Source organism: Bos javanicus, chromosome 9 (genome assembly GCF_032452875.1).
Source record: "Bos javanicus breed banteng chromosome 9, ARS-OSU_banteng_1.0, whole genome shotgun sequence".
Taxonomy (NCBI): domain Eukaryota; kingdom Metazoa; phylum Chordata; class Mammalia; order Artiodactyla; family Bovidae; genus Bos; species Bos javanicus.
Window position 1 is genome coordinate 9253312 of NC_083876.1, and position 23691 is coordinate 9277002.

A 23691-nucleotide genomic window follows, 5' to 3' on the forward strand; every position below is an offset into this window, starting at 1 on the left:
CCAGCCCCCTCCATCTGGGCTGGCCTGATTCCCTCTCTCCCTACCCTGTCGCTGCTCCTGCTTTCCCCGACTCCCGCTTGTGCACATGAATACTAATTGGTGAGTGGAGACGCTTCTCCTGCTGTAGAGTGGCCTGGGTGATGGCAGCTAGCCAACGGAAGGACCATTCAACATTTGATTGGTTCATACTCCATATGGGGAAATAGTTCTCTGAACTTTTTATTAGTAAAATGTCAACCTCTGCATCAGTGAAAGCCCTCAGAGGTCACAGGTCCTGGAGTGATGCACATTTCTGGGTAAGCCCTGGCTCTGTGACCCAGGGAATGGTACCCAGCCTCTCTGAGCCCCTGTCTCTTCAGTTATTCAACCAAAATGATACTAATGACACCTATTCCAAAGTGATGATTAGAAAAATATATGATGATTAGAAAAATACTGCTGTCACACAGCAGGGGCTCGATGACTGTTATTTATGATGTCATACTTTCAACATTAATTTCCAAGTATTACAGCACAACAAAATCCACTAGCTCTGGAACCATGGGAACCATTTAGTGCTTCTTTGAGAATCCCAGAGAGGTTTGTGGATTTTTCACCTAGCACAGTCGCCCTGAAGCAGGGCAGCAAGTCAATGGGTATTTAGGGGCTGAAATCCACTAACCAGCTGTGTGCCCAGTGTGAGACTGCGTCCAGCAGGAGGAAGGTGCCTTTTCCTCCTTTTCACAAGAGCATGAATCAGCTCACTGATGGCCCATCTTCTGGGTCATCAAAGTCAGCACTCATGTGTGGGAGCTGGAAGTGCCCTTCAGTGGCCTTTTCCAATAATAAAGTGCTAAATGAATAGTTTCACTGTAATTGGTGCCCCCCCCCCAATATTTGTACTTCTCATGGTGTTCAGAACAGTTGTAAGAGGTTCTTTGTCATCACACAGACGCCACACCATCAAGCAGCACATCAGGGATAACTATTTATAGCATAGGTTGATAGAATATTTTTTGAAGTGTTTTATGGACTGCAGATGTTTCATAAGGATTCTTCATTCTTTCCCCTCCCATTCCTTGATGTTATGAAATATGACAGAGGCTTTTTAAAGGTCACCATTTATCTAGCTTATTGAAAACGGATACTCTGATTCAAAGCTCTAAAGAAACTGATCCTTGGGATCCGTAGAGCCAGATTTGATTTCAGCTTGCTCAGTTTACACTTTAAACCCCATTTAAAATATTTGCCATTATTGTGCTGTTACAGAGACCACTGTTTTGTGTAACTGGAAGTTTTTTTTATCCCCAACTAGGTGTTTTAAAATTTAGCTGCATAAATTGAAATATTAGAAGTGAGTTATGCTCTTGCCACACTGACTGTATGTTAGTACTGAATTGAGGCTTTACAGGATAAAATTTTTCCATCAGAGATAAGTAAAATGGTGCTGAATTCCCGGATTCCTTGGGCCGTTGATTCTTTTCTTAGGTGAAAGACTCAAGCAACACTAAACCTCAACACAGAAAACCTGAAAAAAAAAGTGGAGATTGCCTTATAATAAATAGTATTGTACTTTTTGTACTTCTGTATTTTGCTACTTTGAAAATATTTTTATTTGCAAATGTTATCTATATACACACACTCAAACATTTCCAGCAAGGATAAATCTTAGAAATATAATATTGAGTACAAAAAATTTTGTTAAAGGATACATACAAAAAATAATTTTTACAAATTTCAAAATATTGGACACTACTCATTCAAATACATAAGCATATGTGTGTATATATGTGTGTGTGTGTACCTATATGTGTGTGTGCTTATCAAGTACATGAACCAGAAGGGTAACAGCCAATTCCTGAGAGTTATTCCCATTAATCTGTAACATTTTATTTACTTTTAGAAAGACTTGAAGAAAATATTGCAAAATACTACCAGTTGTTAATTCGGTGCTGTGCAGAAATAATTATTTGTTACATTGCTCTTTTTATATATGTGCATTTTCAAAATTTCTCAGCAAAATAATTTCAAACTAATGGAGTTTTTGTCCTGTGTTCTCTACAACAACAATAATAAAAACACCACCAGATCCTAAAGAACTTTTGAGACATAATCCCACAGTTATGGTGTTGATCCTTGTCTAAATAATTAATGAATGAAATCATGCTGTTTTCCTCATTAGTGCAGAATCTTCATTTGTCTGGTATCTTTTCAAAGCATTATGTTTAATTCCATTTTAATTGTTAGCTCAGACCAAAATCAGAACAAACATTTTTTGAGCACCTACTATTTGCCAGGCATTAGTAGCCATAGAAGATAGCCAATGAAAAGAGTAGACTGAGATGCAATAAACTGTGGCCCTCAGGCCAAATCTGATCCACATGTTTCTGTAAATAAAGTTTTATTGGGACACATCCATGCTCATTTGCTTACATATTGTGTATGGCTGCTCTACAACAGAGTACTATGCTACAGTGAAGTATTTACCATCTTACCTTTCACAGGAAAACCTTGCCACCCCATGCGGTAGACAAAAACCTCTCCCTCCATGGAGCTCACAGTCTATTGCAGGCAGACAATAAGAAAATAAATATCTTGGAATGATTGGTGATGAAACATGCAGCTGAGAATAAGGAAGCAAAAGAAGGGGTTAGGGAGTGTTGCGGGGAGGTTGGAGAAAGCCAAGTCACAAAGATGATCTAGGAGCAAAGATCTAAGAGGAGGAGAGGGACAGACTGCAGCAATCTGGGGGAAGCAGCTGCTGCCGCGGCTTGAGGTAGAAATTTCAGGGAGCTGCAGGAAGCTGTGTCTGGCTGCGTGTGAGAGGAGAGGATGTGGAGCCAAGCCCTGCAGGCTGCTATGAGGAGCTGGGCTCTTACTTTGAGTAAGGGCCTTGGTTCATCCTTTGTAAAATCAAGAATATTAATTTCATTCAAAGACTGAGGACAAAACTATGGATCCCACATTTTTAGGCAACACGCTATTTACAATTGAAAATTTCAACTCTAAGTCTCTGAGCCGTCCTGTCAATTCTGACCAGTGTTTGGAGACGAGAACAGGCAAGCTGATTTGGCTGGATATTATTACATTTGAAATACATTCCTGCACACGTGGCTTATCCAATGAGTCAGCCACACTGACAAACTAGTGTCAGTGTGTTCTCTGTAAGGCTTTGATTTGAGCCAGGAGATGAACCTCAAAAGTACTAAATTTCAAAATGAGTATTTGGGATATATTTTTTCTTGTTATTTGCCAAGAATATAGTTGATCCACCAGCTGTATACCTGAATGTGCTTGACCACCTTCTCCTTGTTCTATGGAGTGTAGCCCCTCCCTCCGGACGAGCTCGGATCGTCCTGTTCATGAGGACGGATGGGCACCAGGGGAGAACTTGCTTGATGCCAGATACTGTCCCTGTGTTCAAGGTTACAGGCTGATTATGGGGAAAGATTACAGAACACTATTTTAAAACTTTGATATTTCTCTTAAAGTAAACATTTCTCAAGTATTCATATATTCCAGCCCATTGTTTTTAGGCAGGTATATTTTTAGTCCTTTTGAAAAAATGGTATAGATAATCTTATGGGAAAACAGAAGTAGAGACACAGATGAAAGAACATATGTGTGGACAACAAAGAGGAAGGGAGGGGTGGGATGAACTAGGAGACTGGGATTGACATATATGAACTATTGGTGCTGTGTATAAAATAGATAGCTAATGAGAGCATAACTCAGGGAACTCTGCTCAGGGCTCTGTGATGACCTAAATGAAAGGAAACCCAAAAGAGAAGGGATATATGTGTACATAGGGCTGATTCACTTTGCTGTATAGAAGAGAAATCCAGAGACTAGCACAGCATTGTAAAGCAACTAAACTCCAGCAAAAACTATATGTGTGTGTGTGTGTGTGTGTGTGTGTGTGTGTGTGTGTATATATATATATATACACACACATAGGCTACCCAGATGGCTCAGTGGTAAAGAATCTGCCTGCCAATGCATGAGGCACGAGTTCGATCCCTGGGTTGGGAAGATACCCTGGAAAAGAAAATGGCAACTCACTCCAGTATTCTTGCCTGGGAAATCCCATGGATAGAGGAGGCTGGTGGACTAAGTCCAGGGGGTTGCAAAAGAGTCAGACATGACTTAGTGACTAAACAACAATTATATACATATATATATTTCCCATATATATATGGGAAATGATGTGCTTGGCCCAGGTTTGCTTAGCTGATAAATACAAGAAAAGGTACTAATGGTGAAGTCTCGACCTTCTCAGTACATTGTACACTTTTCCATGCTGTTTTTGTTGTTTGTCAGTGATCAATTATTTTGTCATAAATATATAAGTTAAAATTTATATTCACTTCCACCTATGCATAGAGAAACATGACCACACCACAAAATTAAAGCATGCCAAAGGTAAGATCTGTATCAATTTTCTCTTCAATCTCCAATATTCAGCATATAGTAAGCAGTTACTGTGTGGATCACAATAAACTGTGGAAAATTCTTAAAGAGATGGGAATACCAGACCACCTGACTTGCCTCTTGAGAAACCTGTATGCAAGTCAGGAAGCAACAGTTAGAACTGGACATGGAACAACAGACTGGTTCCAAATAGGAAAAGGAGAATGTCAAGGCTGTATATTGTCACCCTGCTTATTTAACTTCTATGCAGAGTACATCTTGAGAAACGCTGGGCTGGAAGAAGCACAAGCTGGAATCAAGATTGCCGGGAGAAATATCAATAACCTCAGATATGCAGATGACACCACCCTTATGGCAGAAAGTGAAGAGGAACTAAAAAGCCTCTTGATGAAAGTGAAAGAGGAGAGTGAAAAAATTGGCTTAAAGCTCAACATTCAGAAAACTAAGGTCATGGCATCTGGCCCCATCACTTCATGGGAAATAGATGGGGAAACAATGGAAACAGTGTCAGACTTTATTTTTTGGGGCTCCAAAATCACTGCAAATGGTGATTGCAGCCATGAAATTAAAAGACACTTACTCTTTGGAAGGAAAGTTATAACCAACCTAGACAGCATATTAAAAAAGCAGAGATATTACTTTGCCAACAAAGGTCCATCTAGTCAAGGCTATGGTTTTTCCAGTGATCATGTATGGATGTGAGAGTTGGACTTCGAAGAAAGCTGAGCGCTGAAGAATTGAAGCTTTTGAACTGTGGTGCTGGAGAAGACTCTTGAGAGTCCCTTGGACTGCAGGGAGATCAAACCAGTCCATCCTAAAGGAGATCAGTCCTGGGTGTTCATTGGAAGGACTGATGCTGAGGCTGAAACTCCAGTACTTTGGCCACCTGATGTGCAAAGTTGACTCATTGGAAAAGACCCTGATGCTGGGAGGGATTGGGGGCAGGAGGAAAAGGGGACAACAGAGGATGAGATGGCTGGATGGCATCACCGACTCGATGCACATGAGTTTGGGTGAACTCTGGGAGTTGGTGATGGACAGAGAGACCTGGCGTGCTGCGATTCATGAGGTCGCAAAGAGTCGGACATGACTGAGCGACTGAACTGAACTGAACTGAACTGAAGCAGTTAAATGCAGCTGTGCTCATCGTTGATGAAGATTATCTGTTTACTGCATTTCTCCACTCATTGTGTTCTTCTGGCAGTTGATTTCTCATTATAGTTCCAAATAGATCTGTTATTTTGATCGCTTTCAACAGTGGCTGTTGTAGTTTTAGCTATCGGTGTTTCTGAAGGACTTAAATTAAGGTTCTGTCTTTAGAAACCCAGACATCCCAATGAACGTGCAAATATTACCAAATAGTTTATGTTTAGAATCACATAAACACATGTTCAGATTTTTCTCTTTGCCTTTGACTATCTTGACATCAAATAGACCCCACCTCACATGCTCTCTCCTTTAAATGGACTTAACTCTTGTATCTTAAATCTGATTTTCTCCAAATAATCATCTGGTGAAAGTACTGTATTATACGTAAGAAAAAGATAATGACATAACTGCATGCATGCTCAGTCGCTTCAGTCATGTCTGACTCTCTGTGACCACATGGACTGTGGCCCGCCAGGCTCCTCTGTCTATGGGATTTCTCCAGGCAGGAATACGGGAGTGGGTTGCTGTTTCCTTCTCCAAATGATATAAGTACTTCAGTGTAAACTTTTTCCCCTAGCTGTTGATTTTTCAGCTGTGATCTAACATTGAGACCTTTTTTTTTTTTTTTGCACATATATAAAAAGAGTAATGTAACAAATAAATATTGCTGCACAGCCTCCCTGAGTTCCCATTCATGAAGGCATTGGGACCTTTGGTCATCTGTTACTTTCAGACATCTTTGTAGCTTTGATTCTATATTTTAAAAGATGTACAAGCTATGGCATCCTTTCTCAATAGAGACTCTAAGTCATTAGTTAATCATAATATAAAAAAAGATTGTAAATTGCTTTTGCATATCTCCATGTATATTAATTTAAACATCCTTTTTTTTTCCCCCTGCAAGGTCTTTCACTTGAGTGAGGCCAACCAACTGATACACTGCTCATTAATCATACATATTAATGGGAGTAGTTAAAGCTTTAAAGTCTAACTCACCATTCTGTCCACGGAGACTAGTTCTTGTTTTCTAAATCTGATGACATAGTCTTCAGACACTGCTAATTAGGTCTTTCCCTTGAAAATTCATCCTGACGTGTTTCAAGAACATTTTTTCCCTCGAGTACAAGTTCATTAAATTATTAATATCTTTATGTAAGTCTTGCAACACTACTTAAATAATACAGCGTTCTCTATTTCAAACCATGGTTCCCAGTGAAGGATCAAGTATATCTCACTTCCTCATATCTTTTTTCAGTCAAACGCAATGGCCTTGGGAAATATCAGAGAACAATAGATATTATGGTCAGTAATGTTAAAGGAAGGTAAAAAATCCTTTGTACCCGTAAGTGGAAATGAGTGTTAGTCAGAGTTCTGTAGAAAAAAGAAACATAATCAGCAGGATGTGTATACAGAGAGATAGAGACAGAGACTGATTTTAAGGAATTGGCTCACACAATTGTCGAGTTCTGGTAAATCCAAAATGTGCGAGGCGGAGACCCAGTGAAGAGGTGCAGTTCAAGTCCAAGGCCGTCTGTGGGCAGAGTCCCTTCCTGCCTGGGGGAGGCCAGTCTTTGATGCATTCAGGCTTTGCACTGATGAGTGATGCTCACCCACCTTACTGAGTGCAGCCTGCTTTACTCAAAGACCAGCACCTAAATATTAATCTCATTTGAAAACCACCTTTACAAAAACATCTAGAAAAATGTTCAGCCAAATACCTAGGCACCCTGGCTTAGCCAATTTGAGTCGTAAACTTAACCATCACAAAGTGCTATATAGATAATCAACTCCTGATTATCTACACAAATGGAAGGAAATGTTGCCCTAAGCAATCTAAATCAGATAACCTATAAGCGGTTCTATTGAGCCTCTGAATTAAATGATGAGTTTGCAGCAGTTGTTCCTGTGTTATCTGCACAGCAAGTACTTAGGTCAGGCTCATTATGTGGCCCCAATTACAACAACTCCCAATGGTTTCCCACCACAATCATAGTGCTAATCTGCTCTGCCAACCACCCATCGAGTGGTTTGTTGTTCTCCAGCCACCCCTGTTTCTTGCTGACTCTTCAATCACTTGTGCTCAGGGCTGCGTTCTCAATGATGCCTCTGCTCCATGTCCCTTCTCAGCCCTTGCATGGCCCACAGACTGGTTCAGGTGTCTGCTGACCTCCCCTGATTTTTCTATCTGAAGCTGCACACATTCTAACTCTGTATCCCTTTGCCCTTGCTTTACTTTTTGTGATTCATATTGCTATTCAGGATTTATCTCTCTACTCATGTAGTTACCAGATTTGCACAGTACAGCACAGTTACCAGTACAGCACAGTGGTGATGACCAGATATGACACAGTCAAGTTTCCTGAATGCAATCCCAACTCTGCTGCTTACTGGACATATGACCTCAGGCAACTTGCTCTGTCACTCAGTTATCTCATCTGTATAACAGATACCTCAAAGATATTTCGAAGACTTTGAAGATTTAATGGATCAGTTTGGTTCAGTCACTCAGTCCTGTCCGACACTTTGCAACCCCATGGACTGTGGCACACCAGGCTTCCCTGTCTATCACCAACTCCCAGAGTTTGCTCATACTCATGTCCATTGAGTCCGTGATGCCATCCAGCCATCTCATCCTCTGTCGTCCCCTTCTCCTCCTGCCCTCAATCTTTCCCAGCATCAGGGTCTTTTCCAATGAGTCAGCTCTTTGCATCAGGTGGCCAAAGTATTGGAGTTTCAGCTTCAATACCAGTCCTTCCAATGAACACCCAGGCCTGATCTCCTTCAGAATGGACTGGTTGGATCTCCTTGCAGTCCAAGGAACTCTCAAGAGTCTTCTCCAACACCACAGTTCAAAAGCATCAATTATTCTGTGCTCAGCTTTCTTCACAGTCCAACTCACATCCCTACATAGTCTTGACTCGCTGGACCTTTGTTGGCAATGTCTCTGCTTTTTAATATGCCGTCGAGGTTGGTCATAGCTTTTCTTCCAAGGAGCAAATATCTTCTAATTTCATGGCTGCAGTCACCATCTGCAGTGATTTTGGAGCCCAAAAAAGCGAAGTCTGTCACTGTTTCCATTGCTTCCCATCTATTTGCCATGAGGTGATGGGACCAGATGCCATGATCTTAGTTTTTTGAATGTTAAGTATTAAGCCAGCTTTTCACTCTCCTCTTTCACTTTCATCAAGAGGCTCTTTAGTTCCTCTTCGCTTTCTGCCATAAGGGTGGTGTCATCTGCATATCTGAGGTTACTGATATTTCTCCTGGCAATCTTGATTCCAGCTTGTGCTTCATCCAGCCCAGCATTTCTCATGATGTACTCTGAATATAAATTAAATAAGCAGGGTGACAATATACAGCCTTGACGTACTCCTTGCCCAATTTGAAAGCAATCTGTTGTTCCATGTCCAGTTCTAACTGTTACTTCTTGACCTGCATACAGATTTCTCAAGAGTCAAGTAAGGTGGTCTGGTATTCCCATCTCTTAAAGAATTTTCCACAGTTTGTTGTGATCTACAGAGTCAAAGTCTTTGGTGTAATCACTAAAGCAGAAGTAGATATTTTTCTAGAATTCTTTTGCTTTATCTATGATCCAACGGATGTTGGAAATTTGATCTCTGGTTCCTCTGCCTTTTCGAAATCCAGCTTGGACGTATGGAAGTTAACAGTTCATGTACTGTTAAAGCCTGACTTGGAGAATTTTGAGCATTAGTTTGCTAGTGTGTGAGATGAGTGCAGTTGTGCGGTAGTTTGAGCATTCTTTGGCATTGCCCTTCTTTGGGATTGGAATGAAAACTGACCTTTTCCAGTCCTGTGGCTGGATTTAATGGGTATATGGATGTAAACTGTTTTGAACGATGTCTGGCAGAGAGAAAAAACCTTGTATTATGTATTACTATCAGTATTCCCACTAGAATAAAAGCTCCATGAGGACAGAATGGATTCGAGGTAATTCCAGAGCGCAGAGAAGGATCTGGCCCACAGTAAGAACTCATTAAATGTTTGTTGAATGAATTAATGATTGAATCTGGGCACATGCCAGCTGAGAATGGGAAATATACTCTATTACAAAAATGCAGTGAAGAGGTGGCAGGGTGGTGGACTGCACTCCACAGGCCTATAAGGCCTGCACTTGCCCAGCTTAAAGACCAAAGAAAGAGCCAGAGTCAGCAACAGAGGCATTGGTGGTTTAATGGATGGGGAGCTTACATGTCTGAAGCAAGGTCTTGGGGCCATTACCAGTTATGGGGGAATTGATGTCTGAGAGTCGGACACAACTGAGCGATTGAACTGAACTGAACTGCTGACAGGTGGCCTCGTTAGTTACCAGGGAAACAAACAAAGGGCTGTGAGACCCTTAACTGCCCTTTGATAAGAAAAATCACAGCTGGGACCTGGAGCAAGTCTGTAGGAAGGTCAGTCATGTCAGTTGATGTAGGTGAAGCAGGCACTGGTTGGGCAGGGGATGTACAGAGAGCAAGAGAACAGCCATCTTAAATGACCTGACTGCACACAGGTGAGCAAATGATGAGTTAAAAGTTATCGAGTGGTTGAAACAAAAGAGTTGATTAGGTTTTATGTGTGTATGTATTTATATGTATGTATGTATGTACACACTATGGAGCAGGATGCTTGGGATAAGATGTATCTGGGGTTTCTCCCTGAAGAATACTTCTCTAAAGGGGATGCAATAGTCAAAGGAGAACATAAAAATAATCCAGCAAGTGACCCACCGCTGTCTCTTGCAGGGCTAACTGAGGTACCAGCTTTGTCAGGGCACCCTAACATTATTCTGGGGAAAGGTTGGGTCTGAAGGAGAAACTGTGGGAAGGCTGATGGATGAGGTCAGATTCAGAGTTCCCTTTACCCAGTCACACTGGCAAGTGACCTTGGATGCTAGGTTTAAGGAAATGAAAAGAGTATTCAAGAAAAAGCATACCTAGTATTTACATAATGGCATTCAATGTTTGAAGGTCATCAACGTGTAGTCCCAATACTTAAGTCGATTATGAAAGAGCAAGTAGTAGTGGACTGGGAAATGCCTTCTGAGCATAGTTGCTTGAAAATTTGGCAGTAAGTATCAGAGGATACACATCTGAGTCAGGGTACAAGTGTCCGGGGAAACCATCTCTGTCGGAGGGACTCTAGCCCCTTCTCGTTGCCAAGGGTGTGCAGGTAGGTTTCTCCCCCAACATTTCTGTCCCATCCTGGTGACCCCCACCACACACACTTCCCCTGCCAAACTAAAAGCTGGAGAGAGTTATTGAAGGGTTTGGAAAGGAACTAAAGTCTCACCGTCCCTCCCAGGAACTCCTGAGTTTACCTGCAACAAATGAACAACACTCTCCAAACAGCTGTTGTGAATAACTGCCTCTCCTCTTCTACCTTGAAGGCAAGATCCAGGCCTTAATCATTAATATATTTCCCCTAGTGTTAGTCACCAGAGAAGGCAATGGCACCCCACTCCAGTACTCTTGCCTGGAAAATCCCATGGGTGGAGGAGCCTGGTAGGCTGCAGTCCATGGGGTCGCTAAGAGTCGGACATGACTGAGCGACTTCCCTTTCACTTTTCACTTTCCTGCATTGGAGAAGGAAATGGCGACCCACTCCAGTGTTCTTGCCTGGAGAATCCCAGAGATGGGGGAGCATGGTGGGCTTCCGTCTATGGGGTTGCACAGAGTCAGACACGACTGAAGCAACTTAGCAGCAGCAGCAGTGTTAGTCACTCAGATGTGTCTGACTCTTTGCGACCCTGCGGACTATAGCCCAGCGGCCTCCTCTGTCCATGGGATTCTCCAAGCAAAAATACTGGAGTGGGTTGCCATGCCCTCCTCCAGGGAATCTTCCTGACCCAAAGAAAAAACCCGGGTCTGCATTGCAGGCCGATTCTTTACTATCTGAACCACGAGGGAACCCCTATTTCCCCCTAGAACAGTATGTAAGACACAGTACATTTCTACTGAATAAATTTATTCATCTTTTTGATAGGGTTTGAAGTCAATTTAAATTTCTAAATGCAATTTAAGCCATTAAATTCAAATTGGCGTATTGAGAATTCTGCAGTGAAAATTCTTGTGTCTCAAAATGGGATGACCCTCATAGTTTCATCTTCTGAATCCTCAGAAGTTCTCTTTGCTCACAGCCAGTTGTTGAATAGCTACAAAATGTATTCCACGAATTTATTTGGTGCTGGTCAATGCAGTCCTTCTCATTGAAGTCCACCCCTTGAGGGTACATTTCATATGTTAAAGTGTGTCATCATGTCATAAATGATTTCTTTGTTCCAGTGCTGACTAACAGAGCTGAGTTCCTTCTTATTTAAGGGCTGTGGCTCTGGCCTGACTGAAGTGTGCTGAAGAACCGCATCTTGTTGCTTTCCTGTTAACATTTCTTTTAAATAAGACGCTATTGGTCTATATGCAATTGTTTGTCGCTCTACATGTTTATTTTACCTACAGTAAAATGGGACAGTTCCCTTAATAAAAGTGGAAGATGCTTGAGGCTCTGAGAGTCCTTAGAGATGAGTCTCTCAGAGCATAGCTCTGGGACAAGGAAGGCAGTGTCCAAGCCTGGTTCTTCCCCTCCAGTCTGTGAGCAGCCTGTGTGAACTTCCAGATTTGGGGGGAGGAATGCCTCCAGCACCCACCCTCTCACTGCCGCTCAAAGATGATAAAATGTGTCACAGATGGTCAGGAAGCAGTTAAGTCACACCCTACCACCACCCCACCTGTGAACTGAGATGAACCAAATGCCTTTGCAGAGATTGGCAATGGCGGGTGCAGAAAATAGAGCTCACGATTGGGACTGAAAGAGCTGGTGGTTTGGCAAAATGCTCAGGAGTCCAGACAAGTCTACGTGGAAGCTTGCGGTCGGCCTGCTGGCAGCAGGCGGGGGTGCACAGCCATCATGGGAGTGGGGGAAGACCAGGAAGACCTAAATTCCAAAAGGCAAAGTAACAAGATATGGGGACATCTGAAAGTCTGGCTTGGTGGTGAGAAAACAAGAGAACCTCAACAGTTAGAGCAGCAAAGTAACTGAAATTGTGAGTGACCAGGATACCACGCGCCCCTAAGGAAACCTTAATCCTGAGGATTATGGGTGTTAAGATCAGATGCACTAGGGTTTAAATTTTAGCCCCACCAATTAAAAGGAGAGTGATTTGGAGCTCAGTGTTTAACATGTCTCTCTGTGTAAAACGGGAACATTATCACCCACCCCCAGTCGTTTTGGATGGATTAAAGGAAATAATGTAAGGGGTTTCCCAGGTGACGCTAGTGGAAGAACCCACCTGCCAATGCAGGAGACACAAGAGATGCGGGTTCAATCCCTGAGTTGGGAAGATCACCAGAGAAGGGCATGGCAGTCCACTCCAGTATATTTGCCTGGAGAATCCCATGCACAGAGGAGCTTGGTGTGTTATGGTCCATAGGGTCGCAAAGAGTTGGACACGACTGAAGTGACTTAGCATGGACGCATGTGTAAGCACTCAGTGACCGGACCATGGCAAGCATTTGATCAATGGTAACCATTTGAAGACTCATTTGTCATAGACTTCTGTTTCTTCGTACATGGACAGCTTGGAGCACACAGGAAAAGTTGATTTGGGTTTCATCCAGTCAGAGGGTACTTAAGAGATCAGACTTTGACTAACTTATTTTCATGATCAAATTAGTAACACCATAAATACTAAACAGCGACTGTAGACAGCATTGACCACAGACCAGACCATTTGGCCCAGGCCAATGCTTCAGTGAAGTGTTGTTTACTCAGATTATCATTTATTCAATTGTAGCTGAGGGGGTTAGCTAATACTGTCACATTTCTATCTTGTATTTGAAAAGCCACATTAGTTACAGGTAGAGTCCATCCAAGGGGAAGAAAGGAAGGGAACAGAGAGATGGGGAAAATGTGATATGATTTAGACATTTTAAGATCCTAACTTAAACGAGAAAAGCAACGCTGGGAATAGCACCACGATATGGATTCATCTTTCCTTAGCTCTGAGCCTATATCAGATTCTTTGTTCATGCTGAATTACATCCTCTTTCCATGTCCTTACAAGAGCTACTTGTCTGATCCCTCAAATAATGAGACCTTTATGACTGGTCACGTTGCTGTCTTAGATGTATTTTTAAAGATGTTAAGACATAAAATTCACTTAGGCTATTATGCATTGCTCATACAAGTATTCTCCCATTTTTTCACATATCGTTGATTTCAAAACGTGCTAACTTTTTACATCAGTCATAAATCTTATTTCCGTTCACAATGTAGAAAAGGAAAACTAAACTGCCAAGATAGCCCGTGATGTTTTCCTGTGTAATTAACACCTCCTTCACAGTTGTGGGTGCCGCTCAAGGGCCTGTCTCCTCTTCCTTGACATTTCCTTGGTACCTTGTTCAGGCTGAGCTGATGCCTAAGAGTGTGCTACATACACAATGTGGGAATAGGGGAATTCTGGAGAGTAGCCAGCTGCATTAGCAAGACCTGGCAATTTAGAGAGATTACTTATACACGTCTCCTCTGTGGGCTTGAGGTCTGCATGTCGCCCTTTATTTCAGTCTGATTACTTCTGTAACTTATCCTTCTCATCATCATCCTTATCAACAACAAAAACCATCTGTCAGATAAGTACCAGTCATCTGTTATTTGCATTCTTGCCTTCTTAATGCTCTTGGATGTCCAAGTGTTTATAAATCAAGTAGCTAATTTAAGATCCATGTGCTCTCATACTGCAAGTCATCCTGGAAGCATCAGGTTATTTTTACTGTTGAAAATTTGTAGATGTCATTTATTTAAATAGACTTGGATTTTTCCCCCCCCTCTTCTGCCAATATTGACCCATGCAGCAAATGCAGATGGGTGAAGTCACTTGATAATTCAAGTAAAATCATTCCTTTGTAGAAATCTCCTGTTTAAAAATATATATATATATATATTGAAATAGAGTATACATTCAGAAAGATGCGTGTATCCTGATGATACAAGTTTGCTGAGTTTTCACAAAGCATGAATACCCTTGTGACCAGCACATGGTCCAAGAGACAGAACATCAGCATCACCAACCCTGTAAGCCCTCTAATGCTCCTAGTTCCTCCCAACTCCCGCATCAGTGACCTGTTGCAGCTTCTAACAATTTAGATTAGTATTGCCTGCTTTTATTCCTTATATAAATTGATGAACATTATGTTTACACAATTCAACCATATCGACGCATGCAATTGTATTCCATTAATTTCCATCACTATATTGTATTACATAGTATGAATAATCTACAATTTACTTTGTCTATTTTTAAATTAAAAAATGGATAATTGGCTAAAGGATGGTAGAAGGACAGGGCAAAAAAGAACTAACATTTATTATTACTATTTTATCAGACATTATAGTAGGACTTTTTGTTATTAATTGTGGAAAAAAGCAGGTAGCATAAAATTTACCATTTTAACCATTTTCAAGTGTATGGTCCAGTAGTGTTAAGTATATTTGCATCACTGTGAAAAGATTTCCAGAACTTTTCATCTTGTAAAACTACAACTCTGTTCCCATTAAATAAGTTTCTATATCTGCCAACCCCCCAGGTCCTGGACAACACCATTCTACCTTCTGTTTCTATAAATCTGACAACATATGAGTGAATCATACCGTATTTGTCTTTTAGTGACTTATTTCACTATGTCTGTTTCAGTTAGCATGATGTCATCCAGGTTTGGGCTTCCCTGGTGGCTCAGATGGTAAAGAATCTGCCTGCAGTGCAGGAGACCCAAGTTGAGTCCCTGGATTGGGAAGATCTCCTGAAGAAGGGACTAGCAAGCCACACAGTATTCTTGCCTAGAGAATTCCATGGACAGAGGAGCCTGGTGGGCTACAGTCCTTGGGGTCACAAAGAGTCAAACATGACTGAGTGACTGAACACACACACACATATCAAGGTTTACCCCTGTTGTAGCATGTAACTGAATTATCTTCCTTACTGAATAGTATCCCATTGTCTGCACCTCATTTTGTTTTATCTACTCAACCGTCCATGGACATTTGGATTGGTTCCACCTCTTGGCTATTCTGAATAGTGCTGCTTATGAACATGGGTGTGCAAATATCTCTTCAAGACCCTGATTTTCAGTCTGTTTGGATACAGACCCAGAAGTGGGATTTCTGGATCACATGGTAGTCTTAAGAATCTGCATAGTGTTTTCCATTGCAGTTGCTCCACTGTACAATTTCACCTGTAGTGATAAGCATTCTGGTGTCTCCAGATCCTTGCCAACACTTATTTTCTGTTTACCATTCCAACGTGTGTTGTGTGGTAAGAGTTTTCCATATGATCTCTTTTTTAATTAACAAATGGGCTACAAAGTATAAGCACCAATTTTACAGCGTGACATCTTGACACAATAAGCTTCCATAAGAGAAAAGACTGGGATTCCAATCCAAGTGGTCCTGAAATTGACAGTGAGGTTTTTATTCTTAAAGAGACATGTGATCATAGAACTAACACAGCACTTCTGTTCTAAGCTATTAGAATGAAGGGCTATATAAGATCACCTGAGTTTGAAATAGTAGATTGAGGCTTAGGACAGGAGTTCTCCAAGTGTAGTCTCCAGGCCATTAGCAGCAGCGTTGCTGGGAACTTGTTATAAATGTGAAGTCCCATCTACTAGGCCACCTGAGGATTCAAGTAGGCCCCTGAGGATGCTGATATGTGATTAGAGCACCACTGGGTTTAAATCATTGGACAAACACGGAAACCACTGTCTAATAGCCTTCACACTGTTGCCAAACAGGAAACTTACATGCTGAGCACTTTGAGGTGTCCTGGGCACCTGATATGGCAAATCTGCATTTTATGCTTCATACTCCAAATGGCAACCCACTCCAGTATTCTTACCTGGAAAATCGCCTGGATGGAGGAGCCTGGTAGGCTACAGTCCACGGGGCTGCAAAGAGTCGGACATGAATGAGCGACTTCACTTTCACTCCAATCTTAAGAAAAGTATTGGATTAGTCCAATTGTAGTTATGCTGAAACAGTATGTCTCCAACCATTTGGAGATTCAGCCAGACTCCAACTGGTCAGAGCTGCTCCTGAGCAAAAGGCCACCTGTTACCAGGTGTCCTGATCAGGATGGCCATGCCCAGCTCAGCATTTATCTGTTTTTTACCGGGATTTTCATCCCAATCCAATCCGAGTCTCCATTCTTGTCTCACTTTACAAGGGGTCTAGAGTGAGCCCTGTAATGAAGGGCCTGACATAAGACCAAAGTTGAAACAAATACATAAAAATGGTTCCTCCACCCTCATCAGGGCGGTACCCCTAGCCCCAGCCCCAGAATATGGAATCTAAAAAAGCAGAACTCACAGAAGCAGAGACAGGATTTTGGCCACCAGAGGCTGAGGGCGGGCAAAGTGCACAAACTTCCAGCTAGAAGATGAGCATGTTTGGGGAAATTATAATGTACAGCATGGTGACCATAGTTAACAATACTGTGTTTATATGTGAAAGTTGCTGAGAGAGTAGATTTTAAATATTCTCAACACACACACACACAAATGATAATTATGTAGTGCGATGGAAGTATTCACTGACTTTATTCATAATATAGAAGTGGATGAAGTCATCAGTTTGTACACATGAAACTTATACAATAGTACCTGTTAGGTGCTGCTGCTAAGTCGCTTCAGTCGTGTCCGACTCTGTGCGGTCAGGTATGTCGCAGTAAAGCTGGAAAAGAAAATTTCAAGTCTGCTTCGGAATGTTACTAGAAATTCAAACATTTAAACTGCATATACGTGCTGGCTGAAGTTGCTGTGTATAATATGTTCTGATAATTTGACAGTCCTCAAAAACCGGGGTCCTTGACCCCTGTTTGGGGAGCTGGGCGTCACAGCAGGCGATGAGTGGTGGGTAAGCCAGCGGAGCTTCATCAGCCACTTGCCATGGCTTCCCATTTCTCGCATCACTGCCTCAACTATCCTGCCCGCCATCCCCATCTGGGAAAAAATTGACTTCCATGACACTGGTCTTTGGTGCCAGAAAGATTGGGGACTCCTGCTCAAAAACATTTTGCCTGCTTGTCCACTCTTTGCAAGGAGATGTGAAGAGAATCAGCATTCCCCCGTGCTCCTCCAGAGACACACTGCACACTCCGGTAATTGCAAGGCTGACTCGAATGACGGTGTAAATCAGCAGTGATGAATTAGGATTCAAAAGCTTGCCCATACCATATGGAATCGTGAATGTTTTTTCCTTCTCTCCCTAAGCCATGCCGATGCTGTGTTACAGTATCTGAAAGTTGGTTTATCTTCAACATGAACGCTGGGGTAAAAGGTCATCAGTAGCTTCGTTTTCCCCACTTCCTGCCCCAAGCAACATATATACCTCCTTAAGGAAAAGAGACTGCACCAGAAGTTGGTCCTGTGGATTTAACTTACGTCAACTAAAAGAAAGAACTGATCACCTCCTTCCATGTCACTGATTTTGTTTCTTTGCGCTCTCGTGAATTAATCAACTACAGCGCTTCCACTTTCTAAGTCAACTTTTTATCATTGATTAATCCTCAGGGGCTGATCGACTTGCATATACTAAAAGATGCAATATATTGATTTTCAGAATGTGTAAACTGCAAGACTAGTAAAGTATGAACATATGTATAACTTTCATTCAGTATACAGAATATTATATATTTATTCCAATCTTGCAAACCCTAAAAAGAACTCCAGGGTTCAGAACTCTAAAACAGAAGGTACATGAAAATACTACTAATTATATTTCTGGTTTTAATAAAATTATTAAAAAATCTGTTCTGTAGATGTTAACCAGGATTTTTTTTTTTTTTTCTGAAAACAACTGCTATCGTTAGAGTCTTTGATAGTAGGAACTTAACTTGCCTTCAGCATTCCCCATGCAATCGCAGTGTCTTATGTGCTAACCTACCTTCTAAAGTTTGCTCTGTTGCTTCAGCTTATCTTGAATTTCTTACCCCACTCCAAGCCTAGTTGAAGACCAAAGAAATCAGGAAACTTTGCCTGACGCTTTCAGAGTAAGAAAGTTAATCAGTGAAATTGGGCCTTTCTCACAATTCTGTGAGAGCTTGTGCTCACAATTCTCCTCAAAAAGAGTTGAAAGATCACTAATACTTTTACCTTTGAAATGGCAAGCCTTTATATGTATTAACATACTACCAATGTGGTAATAAAATGAAGTTATTAATAACAATGAAAGAGAATGGTCATATTTAGAAACCATACATAGAAATGCTTCTCATTCAAAATGTATGCTTTCCATACCTAAGCTTGCTTCCTTCTATTAGAAAGGAAAAAAAAATAAGAAAATAAGTGTATAATAAATAAATGCTCTTCAAATGATATCAAAAATACAGATACTTAGAACTGTCATTCTGACTCTCGCTATTGTGATTTAGCTAGTCGTAAACTTGGCGAGTTAATGAAGATTAATAAGCAAGGAGTGAACATTTTAGTTCACTTATAAAACAGCTTAGCCATCCAAAGGGAAGAAAAGAGCTAGGTAATTTGCTTTGCATAATGCATATAATTATAATATACCTTTGTGAAGTGCTTTTCAAACTTTAGTGAACATGAGAATTACCTGAAGTGTCTTTTTGTTTTGTTTTTTTTATTAATTCAGATTCATGGATCCCTTCCCCAGAGATTCTAAACTGGTAATTCCAGGCTGGGGCTCAGAAAAAATATATTTTGAATACTTAATCTCACCCTTAGGAAATTCCTTTAAAATTGAAATTCAGATCACTCTCTGAAAATACCAATTTAAGGTGACAAATGCATTGATTATTGCACCTGAACCCATTGAATTATCAAATAAAATGCTAATCTTAGCCAACCTTTCAGATATTTTATATTACTTTGCTAGAGAGTCAAGGTAGACAGCCTTTAAAGGGCTGCTAATAAGAGTCACGATTTATTCATTCCCGGCACTACTGTTCTTATCTTCGTTGTTAAGAATTGTCCCATAGCTTTTAGACTTCACTGACCTTTAAAGGTCATGTGGACTTGGGATTGTTTTTTAACTTTGAGTTAATTTTTACAGTCTTTGAACTTTCATCTAATACTGTCTCATCTTAAAATGGAATCACAGTATTTATTATCTGTTTCTCTTTGGTTTCCAGGGAAGACGAGGAAAACCAGGGCCTCCAGGAAAACCAGGGCCTCCAGGACCACCTGTGAGTAGACAGCAGCATGTTTCATCAAAGCCTCTCTGTATGTCTGTGTGTTCATCTACAGGTCACTGTAATCCCCTGTAGATAATAATTTCCATCTCTCCACTGTTTAACATGGTCGTGTTCCCTATGCCTTTCACCATCACAAACAAGAGGTCAGGGAGGCTGGACGCTGGCTGTCCTGGCTCCCACCCACCTCATTCCTGGACGTGAGTAAGTACACCGCCTGCACGGGTGACCCAAGCCAAGACCCAGATCAGCGAATCCCGTGCTGAACCCACCTGAGCCCCATCTCCTCAGTGTCTTAACGTCCAGCCTGGTGGTCAGTTAGGTGTCTGTGGAAGTTTGCCCACCTTTCTTGATACAGCTGCGTTGCCAGTAAAATTTTATAGAACGTTCTTGCTAAAGATAGCCATAAAGATCTCATAGCCAGTTATCTGATCTTGTTCTTTATCCCAAGCTTCTACAAGAAATACTCCATCTCTTGTGCTCCTGCTCACTCTCCAACTCCCTAGAGTCTGGTTTGTGTCCAAACTACTGCATTGCCCTGCATCCTCTATGGTCACCAGTGTGTCTCAGTCACAGGATTCCCTGGGCACTTTTAAGGCTTCACTTTATTTCACTGCTGAATGGGCTTCCCTGATGCCTCAGCAGATTAAGAATCCACCTACAATGCAGGAGACACAGGGGATGCAGGTTCGATCCCTGAGTTGGGAAGATCCCCTGGAGGACGAAATGGAAATCCATTCCAGTATTCTTGCCTGAAAATTCCCATGGACAGAGGAGCCTGGCAGGCGACAGTCCCAAGAGTTGCAAAGAGTCGGACATAACTGAGCAACTAAACACACAACACAAAGCACACATAGGAATTGACACTGTTGACTTGTCATCCTTGAAACTCTCTATTCTCTTGGTTCATTGATGCGGATAATTTTCTATCTTTGGATCCATCCTTTTGGTCTCCTTTCTTAAAGCTGTTCCCTCTTCCCTTATTTCTGTGTTGTATGGTTTAAAGAATCCGTCTTCTCTTTCCACCCAGACATCCTCCTGAGTTCCAGACTCCTACACCCGACCACCTGCTCAGTATCTGTACTTGGAAGTCTCCTGCATGCTACAAACGTGGTCTGTCCAAAGCTAAACTCTAAAATGATCCTAGATATTTGCTGTCTCTCTCTATGTCCACATCCAAATAGTTCCTAAATCATGTGAATTCTATGTCCTAGTAGCTCTCATTCTTCATGCCACTGCCTTATTTAGGCGCTTGTCAATCTGTATCTGTTTCTGTAGCCTTCTCCCAGCTGGTCTCTTGGCCTCTACTTTCTACAAGTGGAGTCATATTTTAAATCATAACTCTGATTGTGTAGGTCTTTGGTTGAAAACTCTTTAATAATATCCCTTTCCTTCTAGATGGATTCCACACTTTCTACAGACCGTTCTAACCCCTTCAGAGTTTGCCCTTTGCCTCTCTTTGTCTATCCTTCTCTGTGCCCTTCCTAGGTTTGCAACTTGTAGTGTCATCTTTCTTTACGATCTCAAAAATGCCATAGGTTGTGAATGCTCTCCCTGAGGTCCAGGTGAGCTCCCCCACCTGTCAGGCTCCGCTCAGTCCCCAGATCTCCCATGTAGCCCTTTCAGGTGTTTTCAGCACATGAGGGTCATCTTCCATGATCCTATGAGCTTAAACCTCCTGCAGAGAGAGCACGTTGTTTTGTAACTCAACTCTTATTTTTCTTATCTTTCTGGCCACTGCCTGTGAATTTATTTTGAACCTCTCAGTTCAGTTCAGTTGCTCAGTCGTGTCCTACACTTTGCAACCCCATGAATCACAGCATGCCAGGCCTCCCTGTCCATCACCAACTCCCGGAGTTCACCCAAACTCATGTCCATCGAGTCAGTGATACCATCCAGCCATCTCTTCCTCTGTCGTCCCCTTCTCCTCCTGCACCCAATCCTTCCCAGCATCAGAGTCTTTTCCAATAAGTCAACTCTTTGCATGAGGTAGCCAAAATATTGGAGTTTCAGCTTTAGCATCAGTCCTTCCAATGAACACCCAGGACTGATCTCCTTTAGATTGGACTGCTTGGATCTCCTTGCAGTCCAAGGGACTGGCAAGAGTCTTCTCCAACACCACAGTTCAAAAGCATCAATTCTTCAGCCCTCAGCTTTCTTGACAGTCGAACTCTCACATCCATACATGACCACTGGAAAAACCATAGCCTTGACTAGACAGACCTTTGTTGGCAAAGTAATGTCTCTGCTTTTTAATATGCTGTCTAGGTTGGTCATAACTTTCCTTCCAAGGAGTAAGCGTCTTTTAATTTCATGGCTGCAGTCACCATCTGCAGTGATTTTGGAGCCCAAAAAATAAAGTCTGACACTGTTTCCACTATTTCCCCATCCATTTCCCATGAAGTGATGCGACCAGATGCCATCATCTTCGTTTTCTGAATGTTGAGCTTTAAGGCAACTTTTTCACTCTCCTCTTTCACTTTCATCAAGAGGCTTTTTAGTTCCTCTTCACTTTCTGCCATAAGGGTGTCATCTGCATATCTGAGGTTATTGATATTTCTCCTGGCAATCTTGATTCCAGCTTGTGCTTCTTCCAGCCCAGCATTTCTCATGATGTACTCTGCATATAAGTTAAATAAGCAGGGTGACAATATACAGCCTTGACGTACTCCTTTTCCTATTTGGAACCAGTCTGTTGTTCCATGTCCAGTTCTAACTGTTGCTTCCTGACCTGCATATAGGTTTCTCAAGAGGCAGGTCAGATGGTCTGGTATTCCCATCTCTTGAACAGTTTTCCACAGTGTATTGTGATCCACACAGTCAAAGGCTTTGGCATAGTCAATAGAGTAGAAGTAGATGTTTTTCTGGAACTCTCTTCCTGTTTCGATGATCCAGCGGATGTTGGCAATTTGATCTCTGATTCCTCTGCCTTTTCTAAAACCAGCTTGAACATCTGGAAGTTCAAGGTTCATGTATTGCTGAAGCCTGGCTTGGAGAATTTTGAGCATGACTTTACTAGCGTGTGAGATGAGTGCAATTGTGCAGTAGTTTGAGCATTCTTTGGCATTGCCTTTCTTAGGGATTGGAATGAAAACTGACTTTTTCCAGTCCTGTGCCCACTGCTGAGTTTTCCAAATTTGCTGGCATATTGAAGCATAATTGTGTAACACAGTTTCTGGCATGTAGCATGTGACTATTAATTATTCAATGAACGAGTCAACAAATGAATGTACTTTGTAGATGAGAAAATGAAGATGGTGAATTGAATGTCTTTTTAAAGACCAGAAGCACCTGTACCACCACTAGAGGGCTCTAGACTAGACCTCCCAGGAGTCACTTAGGGTGTGGTCACGTGCCAAAAATGAACAAGACTGCCACTCTATCCTGGTTTCCTTTCATCCATTTAGCCATTCAAGTAAATTGTTCTCTTAGCAATGTACTGGTGTCAGTTGATATTGTTATGAAACAAGTGTGGTGGGGTAAGGGGGGAGACATAAATTGGGCATCCTGGAACCCAGTCTTTAAAGGAATCAGCTTTGTTATTCCAAATTTTCTAGCAAAAGAGGACACATTGTAGGATTTTCCGTAATTGTCTCCTGCTATAAACAAGAAAAGCTGGTACAAGCTAACAGGCAAGAATAGACCATCACATAGTTTTCTAAATGTATGACACTGCTTTCAAGACAAGATAATTGTTGTCTCAAAGGAGGAATTTGAATGATGAAGGTCTTTATGACAAGCTTGCCAAATGTCTAGGACAGAAGAGGATTATACCAAATCCTGGAATGAGTTCTCAGCTATAGATCAAATGACTTTACTGGAGAATTTAGAAGATTAAGGAACATGCAGCCATATGAAAGTTTATAATATTCAATTCCACAGGTTTTATTTTATTGTCAGAGTGTTTGGGAGAGAGAGGTAGTTATTTT

At 41.6% G+C, this 23691-nt stretch overlaps 1 protein-coding gene across 1 annotated transcript in view; it reads left to right on the plus strand.

Annotated features, from left to right (window-relative positions):
• Window positions 1-23691, plus strand: part of COL19A1 (collagen type XIX alpha 1 chain) — a 437433-nt gene that overhangs the window by 280003 nt on the left and 133739 nt on the right. Inside the window, exon 15 of the mRNA XM_061427130.1 lies at window positions 19703-19756. Within this exon, the coding sequence (XP_061283114.1) occupies window positions 19703-19756 (54 nt within the window). The remainder of the gene's footprint in view (window positions 1-19702; window positions 19757-23691) is intronic.